Source organism: Fusarium venenatum (assembly GCF_020744135.1).
Source record: "Fusarium venenatum strain MPI-CAGE-CH-0201 chromosome Unknown EDB82scaffold_2, whole genome shotgun sequence".
Lineage (NCBI taxonomy): Eukaryota > Fungi > Ascomycota > Sordariomycetes > Hypocreales > Nectriaceae > Fusarium > Fusarium venenatum.
Window position 1 is genome coordinate 8,870,616 of NW_027072130.1, and position 16,882 is coordinate 8,887,497.

At 44.1% G+C, this 16,882-nt stretch overlaps 6 protein-coding genes across 6 annotated transcripts; 3 read left to right on the top strand and 3 right to left on the bottom strand.

The window, feature by feature from the left end:
- Positions 1 to 6,807: 6,807 nt before the first annotated feature.
- EDB82DRAFT_557022 (uncharacterized protein) lies at positions 6,808 to 7,584 on the top strand (the record flags this gene model as incomplete). Its single annotated transcript, XM_025736516.2, has 2 exons — positions 6,808 to 7,072; positions 7,130 to 7,584. The coding sequence occupies exons 1-2, from the start codon at positions 6,853 to 6,855 to the stop codon at positions 7,582 to 7,584; spliced, it is 675 nt and encodes a 224-aa protein (XP_025587115.1). The 5' UTR covers positions 6,808 to 6,852.
- An 11-nt stretch (positions 7,585 to 7,595) lies between these two features.
- EDB82DRAFT_502356 (uncharacterized protein) lies at positions 7,596 to 8,014 on the top strand. Its single transcript, XM_065608675.1, has one exon. The coding sequence runs from the start codon at positions 7,735 to 7,737 to the stop codon at positions 7,975 to 7,977; it is 243 nt and encodes an 80-aa protein (XP_065465127.1). The 5' UTR covers positions 7,596 to 7,734; the 3' UTR covers positions 7,978 to 8,014.
- A 166-nt stretch (positions 8,015 to 8,180) lies between these two features.
- EDB82DRAFT_502357 (S-adenosyl-L-methionine-dependent methyltransferase) lies at positions 8,181 to 9,195 on the bottom strand. Its single transcript, XM_025736517.2, has one exon. It carries the CDS (start codon positions 9,109 to 9,111, stop codon positions 8,350 to 8,352), a length of 762 nt encoding a protein of 253 aa, XP_025587116.1. The 5' UTR covers positions 9,112 to 9,195; the 3' UTR covers positions 8,181 to 8,349.
- A 173-nt stretch (positions 9,196 to 9,368) lies between these two features.
- EDB82DRAFT_502365 (S-adenosyl-L-methionine-dependent methyltransferase) lies at positions 9,369 to 11,336 on the top strand. Its single transcript, XM_065608676.1, has 12 exons — positions 9,369 to 9,445; positions 9,499 to 9,540; positions 9,587 to 9,677; positions 9,733 to 9,755; positions 9,805 to 9,823; positions 9,876 to 9,998; positions 10,051 to 10,073; positions 10,121 to 10,158; positions 10,206 to 10,343; positions 10,395 to 10,657; positions 10,711 to 10,882; positions 10,932 to 11,336. Exons 1-12 carry the CDS (start codon positions 9,407 to 9,409, stop codon positions 10,960 to 10,962), a joined length of 1,002 nt encoding a protein of 333 aa, XP_065465128.1. The 5' UTR covers positions 9,369 to 9,406; the 3' UTR covers positions 10,963 to 11,336.
- Positions 11,337 to 11,647: 311 nt separating this feature from the next.
- EDB82DRAFT_476448 (heme peroxidase) lies at positions 11,648 to 12,942 on the bottom strand (the record flags this gene model as incomplete). The annotated part of the gene is made up of 3 exons (XM_025736519.2): positions 11,648 to 11,964; positions 12,022 to 12,846; positions 12,906 to 12,942. 3 exons carry the CDS (start codon positions 12,940 to 12,942, stop codon positions 11,648 to 11,650), a joined length of 1,179 nt encoding a protein of 392 aa, XP_025587118.2.
- Positions 12,943 to 14,015: 1,073 nt separating this feature from the next.
- Positions 14,016 to 16,272, bottom strand: EDB82DRAFT_546178 (uncharacterized protein; the record flags this gene model as incomplete). Its single annotated transcript, XM_065609456.1, has 7 exons — positions 14,016 to 14,140; positions 14,177 to 14,402; positions 14,459 to 14,683; positions 14,804 to 15,213; positions 15,275 to 15,758; positions 15,795 to 16,035; positions 16,082 to 16,272. The coding sequence occupies 7 exons, from the start codon at positions 16,270 to 16,272 to the stop codon at positions 14,016 to 14,018; spliced, it is 1,902 nt and encodes a 633-aa protein (XP_065465129.1).
- Positions 16,273 to 16,882: the final 610 nt, after the last annotated feature.

Here is a 16,882-nt window from a genome sequence, read left to right on the forward strand (position 1 = left end):
GGGATTTTCCCTTTGAGAAGGTTGTGCTTTTCCGTGGTGAAGATGATGGTTCGTGATGTTGCAGGCGTCGCCATTGCATTGTTGAAAGACGTACAAGGCAAATCTCCAACCACTTGGATATGTTTACAGCCGCAAAGAATGAAGTCCTTATCTAAGTCTATATATAACGTCAGTTTTGATGCGAATTCTTCTATACACTGCCAAGAACCCTCAAGCTTTAGGGTCTAGATGCCAATTCTCTAGAGGCTCTTTACGATCTCCGATACACTCTCCGGCCCGCCTTGTAAAGTTTAGCTGCCGAACAAGCTTTGAAGGTAAATCCGTCCGTCATTCAATCCCCGTCATTGGTCACACGACTCGCGCTCGGCAAGCAAATCTATGCGCCGAAGCCTCCATGTGCCCCGCATGAATCAGTCGATTGCTTATTGTCAATGCCACCCCGGGAAGAGGCTAACCTTAATTATTATGTTATTTTAACAAGGCATATGTTTCCAAAGTGTAGAATCCTTTACTTGGAGCCAGGATTGGGGTTCAAGTAAATGCCTCGGTTCTTAAACGATGCAACGTTGACTGCCGATCTTGTCTGCGGTTTTGTTCGAGAGGCCAAATGCGTACTGACGTGAACCAGGCTAGCATACGGTTACCAAAGATTCTCTTTCTCTCGCAGGCTTCCCCATCATTCAGTGGTTCAACATCCTCGTTGACACCGGGAGAAAACGGAATGTCATCCATATAACGCAACACTATTGCAGGTCAGATCTGTAACCCTAAAGTTGTGGATATCAATATCCCTTGTTGTTGTTAAGCTACCCCGGACCATCCACCAAAATAAGCTTAAATTTCGCTGGTGCCAGTAGAGTTCCAGCAAATGGTCAACCATGTTCCGAGTGGGCTGTGGAGATAACTTCGGAGGATCGGCGTTTAGAGAAAACTGCCCCGCGTACCTGGGCCTTTCGCCGTGGAGAAGGTTTATTCATCTTGATGCAGTGACAAACTTCTATAAGTTCTAGACTTTTTGTGTCCTCGGTTACACTTTTCAGTTGATGAGTCACTGATCAGTCATTTGTTCCACATATGTCTCCTGTTTGTTAAAAAACAAATCAACAGATAAGACCCCATGTGTCTGCCCGTTGATGCTATACATTGTTCATGTTGCTTCAAGCTATATATCGAGTCTCCAAGCTCTGATACAGCTTCAACTAAAAGAGTCTAGGTTTCCGTCATTGTTAACTAATTATGCTCGTCAACATAGTCTCGACCATCTGTTGCTTGGCATGAGATACCAATCCATATCTGTCATAAAAGCACACTAACGAATAGCCGGTCTATTTTTACAAACCCTTCGAAGGCAGCAAACATCCATATTTGCGCCCGCAGTTATGCACTACGGGATGTAGATCTTGATGCCTTGTAACGCCAAGTATCTCGTGGCTGTTGGTGCAGTCATACTTTGATAAGGATATTAAAATCCGGGGAAGCGTAGACGTCTATCGGCGACTCTGCTAACCTGGTGGATTAATATTTGTAGAACCTGGGGTTAACTACAGGAAAGGTTTCCACTACAATGGAGTCCAGTTTTAAACTTGTCGTCACTATGTTAGGCCGTATTCCTAGCTAGAGAGGTCTTACCAATCATACCACACCTAGTTATAACGACACAGATCTAGACGTGCAATTGTGAATTAGATTGCGCGAAATGTCTCGGGGATGTTTCCACATGGCTATGTAAATGCCCCACGCTTCCAGTAAATTTCGAGTCTTGGCCTTTCCGTCTTGTAGATCCCCCGCGAAACAGTTTCAATGTGGAAGCTTGGAGTGGGAAACCCAAGTCTTGGCAATACAGCCAAGATTTCATTTAGATATCTTCCATTGCTACGTCCCATGTATCTGTTAGCAGGTAGAAACTTTGCGTCGACTGTTGTTCTGACCTTGTTGATGAGAATTTCGCTCTAGATCAGTTGTACTGGTTTCATTATTCTTCTGCGCCCGATCGGATAATCATGTGCGGCGGGATAAATGCAGCAACACTTGCAAGCAAGTTTTAATAGCACAGTGGAAGTTTAATTGTTTCTTAACAATACCTTGCAAGCATATTGCAGCATGATATTCACTGGACATTCTTTAAGTGCTCGAAGCTAGTGGTGATCCACTACAGGGAAAAACGTGCTACTGAAGATCATGAGTGGACAAGGTACTATTAATTGAGAGTGAATGGAAATTTGCAGGAACCACGACTTGTTCCGTCCCTAGAACCTTTGATCCAAAGTTTTTAGGAACGTCTGGCCCCCATACTGACATTGGCTCAACGACATCTCTGCTGGTTGGTGTTGATCTGTCGACAACATCGCCATTAGCGTAACGCTCTATCTTGGACCCCTTCGGATCTGCCCCCCCCTCCACCGTTACCACAAGTTCGGAAACACTTGGTTTCTCCACGACCTCATCCGGTTTTCAAATTCTCCGAATTATCCTTTTTCACTACTGGCATTGGCTTTATAGCGCTATAGGGATCGACATACCAAGGGTTCTCCCGATGGAGCAACAGTCCGCGTTAGCATCTCGTGATGTCGGCTTCCGCCAAGCCAGTAGAGTCTGTGATAGTTGAATCCAGTTTGTACAGAGATTTGTTATGATTGTACGACACTATTGGCTTACGTTGCCTGTGATAGCTCCAAAGTTGAATATATATTATTCAAGAAGTTTCTCATTAGCCATTGATAGTAACCTGGGGTAAATCCACAGGCGATTTGGGTCAACCAATATGCTCTCGTTGCTCCGATCGTGGAGAGACTTGCATATACTCTACTATTCGTCGATCTCCTGGACCCGGGCCTTGGACCGGACGCACAAAACAAACACTCCAAGCACTACGAGAAGCACGAGAAGCACGAGTAGTCCAAGACCTGCATGATCCTCAAGGAGCGTCTGATGGTACGGTTCAGCTCCGTAAGTATTAACATCAACTTACATTCTGTTGTGAGAACTATGCCAATCTACAGTTTACAATGGCGACGTGTCTGTTACTGATACTCCTTCGTTAACAGTTTCTTCAGCTGCGCCAGCTTCTGGCATATCACCCGAAAGTGCTACAAACGAAACAAACGCATTACGTTTCTTTGGCTCGACAGGACTCGAAAGCTGTAATTATTGGGTTTTCAACATCTCACCTGAAGAAGAGGCCTATCTGTAAGAAAATGTACCTCTGACATTTTAAAAACCAATGCTGCCCCTTACAGACTAAATGAATATTTCAAGACTATTGACAATGTTATACCACTGTTCTCTATGGCAATAGCGAACATATACACAAACGACATAAGGTCAATACGTAGTCGCGATCTTATTCAAGCTATTGTTTTTGTCACAGCAAAACTGATCAGGTTTAAATTCTCATCGAGCCAATTCAACCTGGATTCTCGACTGGACCAAATACTTAGTAACACATCATTACAAGAAGACACTGCAAGCGACTTTGCTAATTTGGATAGGTTTCGCAAATTCTGCCTTCGCGCCTTCTATGAGTTTCATTAGTTTCCCGGGCAGCAAGCTTGGATGTAAGTGGGAAAACGCGTTCGCCTAGCGTACTAAACGGGACTTGACTGATTGGATATAATCCAGTCTATCTCTCCCCAATGAGTGGATGTTAGTCAGAGCGATTTACAGAACTGGAAGCTCGTTTAGTGGTGTGTATATCGTCTCGACTCATACGTCAACCTTTCATCCGGTACGCCTTACCAGATCAATGAGCGCTTTGGGGACAGCTCTTTGATTCATGATCATAGTATCGATCACCTTTAAAGGCCCCTTCAAGAGTCCCTTAGATTGCCTTTTGAACCGAATGGTCTTCCAAATTTTTTATTGTCCGTCAAAAATGACTTGAACCCTACCTTGTTATTTAACATCCACCTCATCACCACCACCATCCTACGTTAATTCGGCAGATCCATAGCTTTGCACTACTTTATCTCTCGGGAAGAGGTTAGTACCTTTTTGCTTAGCGCCGAGCGCACACTTTCAGCAATGCGACTCGCCCCTCCTCCATGGTTTCTTAATCCTGGGCGTAATGCGTTCCTAAATGAGGCAAATGGCGATCATCATGCGCGTCTCATAGCAGTCCTTCATGTATACATGGTTGAGTTCTTAGCTACCGTTGCACGTTGTTACTTCCTCCCAGAAGCCGAAGAATGGACGTTTAGTTGGCAACGAGTTCTTGAGATTTGCCAAAACATAGCTGGCATAGCAGAGAAAAGGAACAGCAACTTTACTCTTACAGTTGACCCTGCCGTCTCGTGTATCATCTTCACTGCTCTCATTTTCCTGGACTTCGACAAAAAATCTGCCGGGGCCACGGATAATCATCTCATATCTAAGATTGAAAACTACGAACTTCTACTCGTACTCCAGCTAGAGCAGTTTGCAACTTACTGGAAACTGCCAAGCTTACTGATTCGTGAGTATACAGTCTCTAGGCCCTAAAACAGATGCTCATTCGTACAACAGTCTCGTTCCGTAGTTTCAAGGAATCATTCACAGGCCCTCTTTCCTATCACCATATTCAGCTAATACTATCACACTTCGAGAGTCCATCATACCCAAGATGGCTGGAATTTCTATCATCTGCTCAAACCCATTTCGAGAAGATCAGTCATTTAACAATAGACAATTCTCTTTGGTTATTATCTTAATAGTATAGCACCAGATTTAGCTCAATAGTTTAGCTGAAAGGCCGTCAATTAGTTAAGTCGATTTAATAAAAATATCGTTCGAAACCGTCTTGATCCCGTCTTCGAACTTCGATTAAATTCCCGAGCATGATCGGCTAATAAACTTATGAGTAAGAGAATGACCCTGCTTGATAAAAAGCTTTGGTCATAGTAGCAGGGCCGTTTGCAACTGACTCAAGTCCACGTCGACTACCAGCTTGGTGATCTGAGGACACAAGGAACTGGAGAGAATCCAGACATGCGAGGGATTATTAGTTGGGTACGAAATCCCCTTCAATTGAAAAAGGCTTGTAGATCCAGAGAAAGTGTTCCAAGTTCGCCGATCTCCAAAGTCAATTGAATAGAAATATACATAGATATTAAGCATAGAATTGCCCAGGCTAAGGGGAATATATTAGTGGTTACCATTGAGCTTAGGTTATCAACCTGTCTACTGGGTAATATAAAGGTTCACCTCCTAAGTCTTCGGGTGCAAGAATAAGTAGTCTAACAAGTGTCGCCTAAGTAGCATATACTGACCTATTAATTTGTCTTTTATTCTTCCAGCGGCTAACATTTCTGGTACCGTGATGTATGTGTCCAGTGGCTCCACTGATCGCCAAGCGTTAGCTCACCCATCGCCTGCGGCGCAGCACGGGACGCTTAAGCCTTGTTAAAAGCAGGAACTTTGTTTGAACCTCCCAATTGGACTGGTCTGCTTATAGTCATAGCATGTGGAGAAACGTAGGATCAATACTCGTCTTGAATCAGATATGACGTCGTAGACATACTACCGAATCCTTCGTGCGTTATATGTTCGTATTTTTGATGCATTGAAAGCCACTGACGCTATTTTCTTTCAAGGGCGAAACAAAAGTAAGAACGACAGAGGCATAAGCGAATGCTATATCAAATCCTACTATATTCACCTTCCCAGCTCAGCCCTTAAAAGTAAAGAAGAGCTCATTTTGTTATCGTTGAGGTATCGTTTACGTTTACAAAAGTTTTTGTGGAGGTATTAATGTAAATCTCAATTAAATTGAATCCTACTGTATACCACCTTCCTAATTCAGTGACTCAAGACAAACAAGAATGAATTTAAGGTTGTCCTCATTCCACCGTAATTGAAGTCTTTATTGCCATGTTCGTCTAGATGAAAGTGTTCAATTGACTGTGCCTAGAAAACAGATGATTGCATGCCTTCCAATACTGAACAACTTAGTTATGCGGGATCATCTGTCTGCTGTTCGCTGTTTGGTTATAAGTGTACAGTATGTAGTATCAATGTCAAGATTTGGATATAAATGCATAGTGATAAGTGAAAAATGGCAAGAATAATTATTATTTCATTAAAATTATAGACGTAAATGGTCAATAGTTCGCTTACAATGATGATCAGCGCCTAAAGTGGCATTGGCTGTCTGCATCGTTTAGATAACACTATCTAGCCGCGGACTACAAAAGTGCCGTGAGTATTTTATTTGCACAGCCCAATGATACTGTGGTAAGAAAGAGTTATATGCATGACCTGCTACGATTAGAATCCTACGAGTTGGTGATCTGAGCTAAATGAAGGTTTACACTAATTGTAATCCAGAAGTAGGTAGTCCTCCTGGACATGTCATACTCGAATGAGAAAAGCTGAAATATTTGTTGCCAAGCAAGAGTGTACCCCTATATCTTAGGATATTCCCCAGATCACTGCTTATGCAATACTGAGAACCAATAGAACTCAACTAACTAATACCTACTCTTTCTCGAATATAAGAATAATTAAAAATAAAAGATTGAAGTTATGATGGAAGTTCTTTCTTCCGCGCTAAAGTCTCGCGAGTATCTGAGCGTACCCTAACAACCCAATCTGTCAATCCCTGCAACGCTTTGATATTCAGCTTCAGACAAGATCTGGACTGCCTATGTTGGAGGAGTTAGGAACGATCGTCGATCTTCACGATCATCACCAAAAAACAAGATTTGTTCCTTGTAAATAAAGTCTTTTCCTAATCTATGTACAGATGGAAATTGTATAAATACCCCTTCAGATTGTGCTAAACATGAATTCAGAAAAACAACAAACAGCTTGTCTCATCAGCTTTCACTCGAACTCTAAAGAACTATCCCAGATACACAAATATCACTACATTCCAAGATGTCTTTCAGCAAGCTCTTTTTTGTCTCTTTGCCCGCTCTGTTAGCTGTCCAAACTGTCTCTGCTCTACCAGCCGAGAAGAACCTCGAAGACCGCCAGTGCACTGGTTGCACTCCTCCACCCGATACTCTCCCCGATTATTACTGCCCCGTCATTGACTCGGAGGAAAACATCACCGGTGAATCTTGGCAGGTTGGTGCCTCAGCTAAAAGTGGTTCCAGTTAGTTCCCTATCCGTTTTCTCTATCTCGTGTCTTGTACTAATATGCTGTCAACAGACATTGCTACCGGACAATCATACACCGTAGGATCCAGCTGGACCATTGGCGGTAGCCTCGGACTTAGCTTTGAGAAAGTCATCACCGGCTCAGCATCTCTTTCGGCTGAGGTTTCAGAGTCCATTGAGATCACCGTGAGCACACAAACCGAAAGTACATGCCCTGAGGGCGGCGACTTCTTTTGCTCACTTCTCGTTTACCCTGGAATGAGACGTGTCAAGGGTCATATGGAGCTTTTGCTACCAGGTGCTGAATGTCCCCTGGGTGCAGGTCTTAGTGAAGGAGACTGGGAGATGGTTTCGCCCCGCAAGGACAAGTCGAACCTTCCCTTCTACACTACCGACTTGTGCACTTGCGGTAACCTTGAAGGTGCTGATGGCCCTGGACATCCAGAGAAAGTGTGCCGTGAGGATTGTGTTGTACCTGCTAGGCTCAAAGGTACCACAGTATTTTAAGAGTTTGAATTGGGAAATTTACCACTGTCTTTATTGATTTCTATTATTTATTTACCACTTGATATAATTTCTATATCCTCACTGTCTTTACAGTTAGAATTTATATCACAATAACTATTAACAATCCAAACTGTTTTAATCAGCAGCAACATGAGATATGGTCTTGTAATCGTAACTTCATCCAGCTCTATGCTTATCTCTTGCCGCGCCTTAACCAAAGCCGTAGGTCGTGATGCGACTGGCCCTGCAACTCTTTTAGGGGTTGGGCACCAAGCTCCACTTACGATTTGGTCTTTCGTGGTTAGGATGCGGCCTCTTCGGGAACTAATGGAGTGGTGCGTATCACCAAATGAAGACTCATTTGGACTATTACTTCGACGAGCTGTCGGTTGATGTGGTCTGAACAAAGCAACGGCCTTGCCTTGCGAACGCTGTGTAGTGAAAGCCTATCATTAGTCTCCACCCCAATAAAGTAGCTGTTACTGGCGGGTAAGTTCAAGCTTGCGTTGGCGAATCTTGAAGCAATTAGAATGCCCGCAGACCAGTCGCAGCTAACCCGATATGGGCAGCCAAGACGCATGTTACGTCAGTGAATTCCGGGAACTTGAATTGGGGGATTGGATTTATAAAGCACAGCGAGAGGATTGAACAGCTTATTGTTCTACACCTACAGGCTATCGTGGAAAGTTGATAAAGAATACCGTTTCCTTTCACAGGCAACCGTGGGTAGACAAGTATACTAGGATAGATTTGACCAAACGAAATTCATGCCTTCTTTCCCACTACGACGACGAAGTTGGGGTCCTTGAGATAATCCTCCCAGAACTCGCGGTCATTCTTCACAAGTTCTGTCTCTTCGGCTGGGGTAACCTGCATTTCAACCAGCCCAAACTCTTTTCCAATATCATCAGACAGCGAGTAAGTCGATTCCATCGAGGTAGCCTCGAATGAGAATGGCGGCTCGGTAACACAGTTGACTTGATAACTCAGGCCGCCGGGAATGTCTGTAACATCGGTGAAGATGACACCGTATTTGCCGTAGCTCATATACGCGGCTCGGATACTCTTTGCCCTTACGCCAAGGAACTTGCCACCAACCTTCAAGTTCTTGACAACATTCTCATAAATGCTTCGTAATTCGGAAACAGAGGTAGCGTGATCAAGCACCCAATTTGCCATCACGATATCGTAATTATCTTCGATGTTGACTTGCTCTGTGACTGGCTTGGTGACATCGGCTTCGAACCAGCGAATGCAGCCCTGTCGTCCGAGGCTTGTCTCGATCTCTTTGCCGGCTTTCATCATCTCAGGCGAAATATCAACAACATCCACAACTTTCGCCCCAGCTTCAATCGCCCTTCTAGCATGAAGTCCGCTCCCCCCACCAAGATCCAGCACTTTTAATCCCGTACAGTCCCCCAAGGCATTCCTCACAAGCTGACCCTCAAGTTTCGAACAGGGCAGCTCACTAACAGATGCATACTTGGGAGCGAAAGAATCGTATTGCGTTTTTCCGGCGTGTGACATGCTGGACGCAGACACGGAAGAGTTGATTAGTTTGTTGGTCGTTGTTTACTTATTAATTTGTGTGTTGGTTCTGGTAGCATTGCTCAAAACCCCGCTCTTGGGCTTAGTCTGGGCATGGAACGGGATATCTACAGGGATACTGGCACTGATCTAGCCGATATCGTGCTAGTCTTGGTGTATCGCGATATGGATGTATCACACGTGACTGGGGGCAGATGATCTGTCCTCACGCCCCACTCGTCCCGACCACCATTTTTACCTAACGTAACATCAAACACCAGACCAAGCTTTGACGATGTGCGCGGACGAGGACCCTCTTACCGTTGATGAGCATGTAAGAATCCACAGTGATTGTAGGCTATCCAGGTGTCGCTAACGAGTGGGCAGGCGGCGCAGGATGATACCGATGCTGACTCCGCCCTTGGAGACGTAAGTGGGTATTTTCTCAATACCTTCTGAAGCTAACGACTCATAGGATACCGGCAGTGATACTACATCACTGAGATCAAGTATTCTGAGGTACCGTGAGGAAAATGGGAGGACATACCACGCTTACAAAGACGGAGGTGAGATCCGAGGATTTGATGGTTGTACGACTAACAGTAAAGCTGATTGGCATAGCTTATTCACTCCCTAACGACGATGTAAGTCTCAACAATACATGCAGAATTATCAATGCTGATTTGGAGCCAGATTGAAAACGAACGATTAGGTATTTCTAACTACTTTTTCGCATGACTTAATCTAATCCGATATCCGTACAGATCTTCAACATCATCTATTCCTTCTCACTTTTGAAGAACGACTACATACAGCTCCCTTGCCTAAGAACTTCAAACGCGCTCTTGATGCCGGTTGTGGTACTGGAATCTGGGCCATTGAGCTTGGTGAGTGACCTCAGACATTCTACGGTGAAATGAGTATTGACCGCGCGTGTAGCCGACGAACATCCTGAGTGCGAGGTCAGTGAATTAAAAAATATTAAACATCTTGATGCTAATTTATTTAGGTCATTGGCGTCGACTTGAGCCCAATTCAGCCTTCAGCGTATGCAATCCATGTTCTTGATATCTGGCTGTACTGATCCTGTGAAGCATTCCGCCCAACGCTTCATTCTACGTAGATGATCTGGAAGAGTCCTGGGATTATTCTAACAAGTTTGACTTCATCTTTGCTCGGTTTCTCACTGGCTCCATCCAAGACTGGCCTAAGTTCTTCAGTGAAAGCTTCAAGTACTCCATCTTCCCTCCAAAGTAACCCTCAATTCTAATCAAGGTCAATAGGAACCTCAACCCTGGTGGAAGAATAGAATTGATCGACATCATCTATCCACTCCTCTCCGATGACGGATCACTCGCCAAAGACTCCGCATTATCCAAATGGTCAGAAATGCTCCATGACATTTTCACCAAGAACGGACGTCCCATGGACAGTGCATTGAAGTATAACGACCAGCTTCAAGAAGCCGGGTTTACAAATGTTAACATTGTTAAACGCAACTGGCCTTTAAACCGATGGCCTAAGGATCCCAAGCATAAGCAGATTGGTAAGTAGAGCCTCTTTAGAGATTCCTATAACGAAGTACTAAAGCCTGTATAGGTACTTGGGCTCAGCAAAACACGCTGGATGCTTTAGCTGCTTTGAGTCTCGCTGTGTTTACACGCCCTAATGGTCAAGGCGGACTTGGCTGGAAAAGAGAAGAAGTCGAAGTTTTTCTAACCGATGTACGAAAGGATATTAAGAACGTCAAGATTCATTCATACTGGCCGATGTAAGTCATGCACTGTAGATAAGAAGTGTTAAAACTGATGATATATTAGTTGGTCAGTTTATGCGACAAAACCCGAATAATTCAATGTTATACAGGTGGTTTTATTTGGGTTTGTTCTGCCTAATCAGTATTGTTACGTCCGAGATAGATGTTCGCAAATTATTAAAAATCACACCTTATTCTTAGATTCTAAAAAATGGACTTTTACTTGGTTTTTAAGCACGATCGACAAGCAACTCTGTAACGCAAAAATTACGTCCAAGCTCGAGCTGCCTATATTACTTGCCTCACAGGTTGCTGCAGTAGGCACTTAGTCGCACAACTAGGATTTCCCTATTAGCTTCTATACAGATATGCCGTAATTATGAAATATATAGGCAGTACCGGAGGAGTATTTTTTAGTTTATTTTTTTTTATAGCTAGTAGCAAACATATCTATATAGAAACACCAGAGATCTCTTAACGTTTTAGCTATCTGATATACGACAGCATATAATATCATGTTCAGCATGAAACGAGGACTCGACTTGTCCAATGGAAATCAAACACTATCAAGCCATAGTGTATATCAAAGGTTGTTAATGTCTCTCTGGCATTAATATCGATGTTGGCCATATAGTGTGTATGATATGGACTTCCTTTGTTCTTAATAGCCTTCATTTGCGACGGCTGAATGGAGATTCGTGGTAGAATTGCTCCAGGTTGCCAGATTTTATGAGCCATCTGAATCACGGTGGCCTTGTTCTTGACCACAACAATCGTTTCTTACAGCGGCCTCAATGGTAACAGCCAAGTTGCCATCATGCACTTGACTTTGAAGACAAGACTTGGACTGAACGAAAAGTAGCTCATCCTGGATGGGATAACCACCGGTGCATTGATCGTCAAAAACAACCTCTCTCTGGTTCTTTGATTTGAGATGGATATCAAATGCCTTGAAGTCGGCCGTCGCATTATACAAATAGCAAATTGATACCAGGTAAATATCTCGTTAAAGAAGCCAAAGAATTGGCCGCCTCCGACCATGCGAGAAGCCTTCACCGTCGATCTCTTTCCGCTCTTGGAAATAAGGCTCAACGAGACTTGAAGGGTGTCGGCATCGCGGTTGGTTTCTTAACTTGTACGAACTCGAATCCTACCCTCCAGGGTAACGCCCGACTGCTTCCCAGAGGGTTTGAGCTTGGTGATATAGGGCTTGATATCAATGAGTTCGATGGGCGCACTCGGCTTGACAGCGGAAGGGACAGTGTAAATGAGACGCTCAAAGACAGTTGCACAGGAACGCTGAAAAGTTTTGGGGTCCTTCATTTTGGCCATAGTAACATTCCTGTCAGAACCAAAGATGCGCTTACCAGAGTTCGTGGTCTCATTTCGACCAAACACAAGTGGGTTCACGCCACTGCTACCAAGATACTCTTTTACAACAACATTATCGAAGTTAGCGGAAGTACTGTCAACATTGGGCTTGTTTGACGGAGACGGCTTTCCTCCTGCGATTCGAGGGTTTTCAGTACTATGCACGCCTCCAAGAGTGTGACCGCAAGCCACCAAAGCTATCATCTCCTCCTGCGTAAAACCAGCTTTCGTAAATGCTGTCATGGCACTTTTGAGATTATGCTCAGGCTTTGGCACGCCAGTCTGTCCCGCTCTGGCAGCGTCGATGCGACCCATACGGAGGGGCACTTTTTGTCCGCCGCAGCCAGGAACGGATGATACGAGACTCAAAGCCAGCATATCAGCGCCGCTGAACCGAGGAGAAACGAACTCGGGTAGTTCGGACAAAGTATGGTTGAAGGCCGCCCCATTGTTCTCGCCGCGGTGTGTTTCGAACATGATTGAGGCATCGAGGCCGCCAGTGCCTTTGCTTTTATCATGAGTAATAGTATCGTAAAATACAGTTCTTATCCACTCGGCCGCAACCTGTCTTCCGAGCTCATTGGAATTAAAACCACAAGGCACAACCACTAGAAATAGTCAGGAAAAAAACAAGAAATTGCATAAGTAGCCAAGAGTTGCGTCTTACGGTCTGTAAAGCCAAAGCGGATTGTGCCAGACTGCATGGCGTACAAGTCCTCCAGAAAATCACCTTCGGCTGGCTATACGTATTTGGCCTGCGTATTGCCGGCCAACAGGAAGAAACTCGTTATCTGGAGTACTTCAATCATAATGACTGCGCTATGAGATATGAAAGCAGTGGTAAATTGTTGAGACTGGCTAAGTATAATAACCAGAATTAGGAGATAGGACGCTGGAATATGGCGCAGTAGATAAAGCCAATTAACATTTATTATTTGACGGGAGGTCCACTCTGTGAGCGCTCCTCATTCCCTTCAATCTATTCCTGGTACTTTAAACAAGCTATTTTTAGTTCCTGCTTCTAGAATACGAGGGACAGAAATCCGATGTCGCTGGTATTATACAGAAAAGGGTGGACCAGAGTGATGCTAAAATCAAGGGTCTAGAATACCAGAGTACTAGTAGCCAATTATGTTACAATAATAGGTGATCCAAAGCTCTAGGCAGAGTCCCGTATAAATTCTATAAAAATGAACGGCGCCATAAGTCCATATTTTACTATAAGCAGATGCACTAGTGTTATGATTCAAAAGTTTATCTAACGCAGATTAGTTGAAGTACGGATCCGTCGGCAAAAATAACTCTATCCTTCTGTTCTCTGAAACAGAGTTCGAATGAATACGAGGTTCCAGTTTAGTTAAAGCATAGGGAAATGCCCCTTAGCCCATGTATATCTTTCGCAGTTAACAAATTCATCTAGCAGGTTAATTAGCTAGATTTCTAAGTGATCCAAGTCTGGAATTATTCTAGGGTAGTTTATAAAACTAGCCTAGAGGTTAACTTCAAAATCCTATAGTTTAAGATTAATCCTTATAGATAGGATGATTCAAGACAATTAACAACGCTATACCACTGTTCTCTATAGCAACAACAAGCTTATACACAAATCACTAGGCAAATATATAGCCGTGATCTCATTCAAGCTAATATACCTGTCGCAGTAAAACTACTTGAAGGACCATATCTGGCGCGTATTGCAGCTTTGTTCCAGATTTGAAATTTCTGGATATATGCCATTGATGTGCGGATAATAAGATTCCAATATACATACGAGATACTAGTTTATGTGCATATTCAATCCAGGGTGGTCCGCAAGACTAGCCCAGAAGTCAACTTCGAAATCCCACGGTTCAAGATTAGCGAATAAGTTTAGATCGCTAGCCAGATTCCTATTATCGGAGTCTTGAGTTTGCGTCTGCTGGGTTCTGAAAGAAGTACCATCGGCTAAAGTGTTGAGCAGGCTTTGCATGGTCCTTGTTGCGCGACTAAAGAGCGCAAAGTTCGCCTCGCCTGCCCTGACAATAGCTCCAACTTTGAGTTTCGCAACCAAGATGTTGAGATCTTGAATACACTTGGTCCGTTGTCCAGCCCAGTCGTCATATGCTGGGAGGTTCAGGAGAGACAAAGATATAATTCCGGCTGCGGGTAAGCCATACTGAGCAACCTAACAAGCTGTCTGTTAGCTCAGCATCGATACGGAGTTTTATGCTAAGATTTCACCTTCCATGTCAGAGATGTACCCGAATTGACAAGCCTATCACGTAACATGATTGCTTCAGTGACACTAGAAAGCATCTCCCCTGCTATCGCTAACAAGTCTCTTCCTGGGTACTCTAATTGTCGTGAGGACGCAAGGTGAAGTAAGAAAAGAGTATGCAGATAGTCCAAACGGATTCCGATAAGAAGGTCATTGGAGAACGGGGCGGCGTCACTGAGTTTAAGACTCTGCGTTAACTTAAAATGCTCAGGTAGAATATCCCAAGCATTTTCGATCTTCTTAAAGATTTGCCTATCATTGTTAAAATTACTCCCAATAGTCATTGAATTTACTCACGCTGCTCTAACACTACTAGAATTGTCCAGGTCTGAAGGAGGTTTCCGCCGAGCGAATATTAGGATATCTTCCTTCAGAAATGAAAATCTCCCACGGCATCTGGTATCGGCCATATGGTTAAAGGGCTCTCTGGCATTATATACACTTTGCGAATTGGCGTTTAAATTAGTAGTAGGCGTGTCGTCCTGCCATAAGTTCGAATCATTCGAAGGTAGCACAGAGGTGCAGTATTCACGAGCTATCCGGGGTGGCCGACCAAGAAATACTGCAAGCATCTTATCAGCGGTATAAATTCGTGCAAAGGCCGCCTGACGTAACTGTGTAATGAATGGAGGAGCCGTTGAGGTATCGGGTATTTGATGATATCCGAGCGCAAAAAGACTGCTGCTGACATCTCCCATCCTTCTCCACGAGTGGTAGCCTAGGCTCAACCTGTTAGTTGATCCAATGATATAAAACGGATCCGCACTATGAGCACGTACTCTGATCTCCATCGACCTGTGTATGTATGATCATGTTCTCATATTGCAAAACAAGCTGAAGATCATTGAGACTATCAAGGGATAGACATGACTCGACACAGAGGTCTCCAATAAACATCAAGGTTTTGGCCAAGGTCACCCTTTCCTGGTGCGATATGTAAAGTGGCGTAAACGATGGGGTATCCATGACTGCTCGACACGCTGCGGTCAAGAAGATGCCCAGTACTTCGAGCTTCAGATTATCACCGAGGGTCTGACTAAAGAATTCTTGAATGCTTGATGTTTCTGTTAAATTGACTGGTTGTCGACTGTTCTTTAGCAGCCATTGGGCCTTTTGTTGTGATGGCTCTGGACTTGGGCCTGTGCTCCATTGCAGCCAAAAAGCGACCGCCGCATCAGAAAACCGCGAGGTAAGCGGCTCTGCCAAAGCCAAGTTAGTCCCTGATGCATTCCAACTCTGTATGAGGATGCGTAATTGAGTGACCTGGAGTTGTAGGAGGTGTTTTAACAACTAGCGGACTCTGTCTATATTGTCTGGACACTCGTCCGGTAGGGGCCTCTCAGTGCCGCACTCAAAGAAAACCGAGTCTTGTAGTAAATTTGATTTCCCGTCATTATGGGTGCTGTTGGCCATTCGAGCAAAAATGGTTGAATGACTGGATTGACCAAGGAAGCCCGGGTTGGGATACCGGTGCGTTGCTGGTGAAGGTGTCTCGGCTGGTGTAGATACTGCAACAGTAGGCATCGGTGATAGATGGCGCCTGTAATACTTAGTGTTATTTAAATACTGTTAATCTCTTGGCTTACCTTGATCGGTCACTGTCAGGTATTGTTCTTTTAAACGGTAGGTTTCGATATATACAGCCAGCTTCTTGGCCTCGGGCTTGACATCTTGCACACACGGGTCTCTCGTGACTACAAGCAAGCTTAGAACGTCTACATGGGTCACATGCTGCAAGACGTGCGCTCATATTACGCTGGCCTATATGTTTCGGCATTTTTGGTTGACATTAGGTGTAAGGGAATGTTGTCATTAGTGATTCAGCCATCGAGCCAAGTAAAAAAACTCCCTAAACACCGGAATAATACATAATCCGCTACACAATGATTAGTCACTTCACAACCGAGACTTCACTCTAGGTTAGGATTGTGATGGGAATTATCTGTTTTCGACGTGAAATGATCTAGTGGCCTTAATGTGTCTAAAAGTAATTATTGAAACTAGTTATTTTTTCGATCGACTGGAGTGGCCCTCAACTAGTGATTCGAGCTCTCTATTGCACTTCACTGGCTTTTCGTTATTGTCGATAGTAGGGACGGTGTGTTTTAGCATGCCTATCGGGAACGTGTCCATTTTATAAGCACTACATGAGAAACTTCATTTTGCTCACAGAATCTTCGACGTCGTCATGGAGGAACACACGGAAAAGCTGAAAATGGGAAACCGGGCTGATTTATCAAATTTTTAAAAATAAGCCCGCCTTATGACCGCGTCGATGTTGTGGCTCCACAAGCTGGATCAGAAAGCTACTGATTTGCCGCAGCCAAAAAGTTCGAGTGCAAAGTGCGAGAAGCTGAGGATACTTCATTCAGGAATTTCCCATCGCC

Bases quoted from the DNA above. Each gene is read 5' to 3' on its own strand.
- EDB82DRAFT_502356 (XM_065608675.1), top strand. From the start codon at position 7,735: ATGAGATATGGTCTTGTAATCGTAACTTCATCCAGCTCTATGCTTATC.
- EDB82DRAFT_502357 (XM_025736517.2), bottom strand. From the start codon at position 9,111: ATGTCACACGCCGGAAAAACGCAATACGATTCTTTCGCTCCCAAGTAT.
- EDB82DRAFT_502365 (XM_065608676.1), top strand. From the start codon at position 9,407: ATGTGCGCGGACGAGGACCCTCTTACCGTTGATGAGCAT. The intron at 9,446-9,498 runs GTAAGAATCCAC...ACGAGTGGGCAG, and splicing joins CTCTTACCGTTGATGAGCAT to GCGGCGCAGGATGATACCGA. The intron at 10,074-10,120 runs GTCAGTGAATTA...TAATTTATTTAG, and splicing joins ACGAACATCCTGAGTGCGAG to GTCATTGGCGTCGACTTGAG.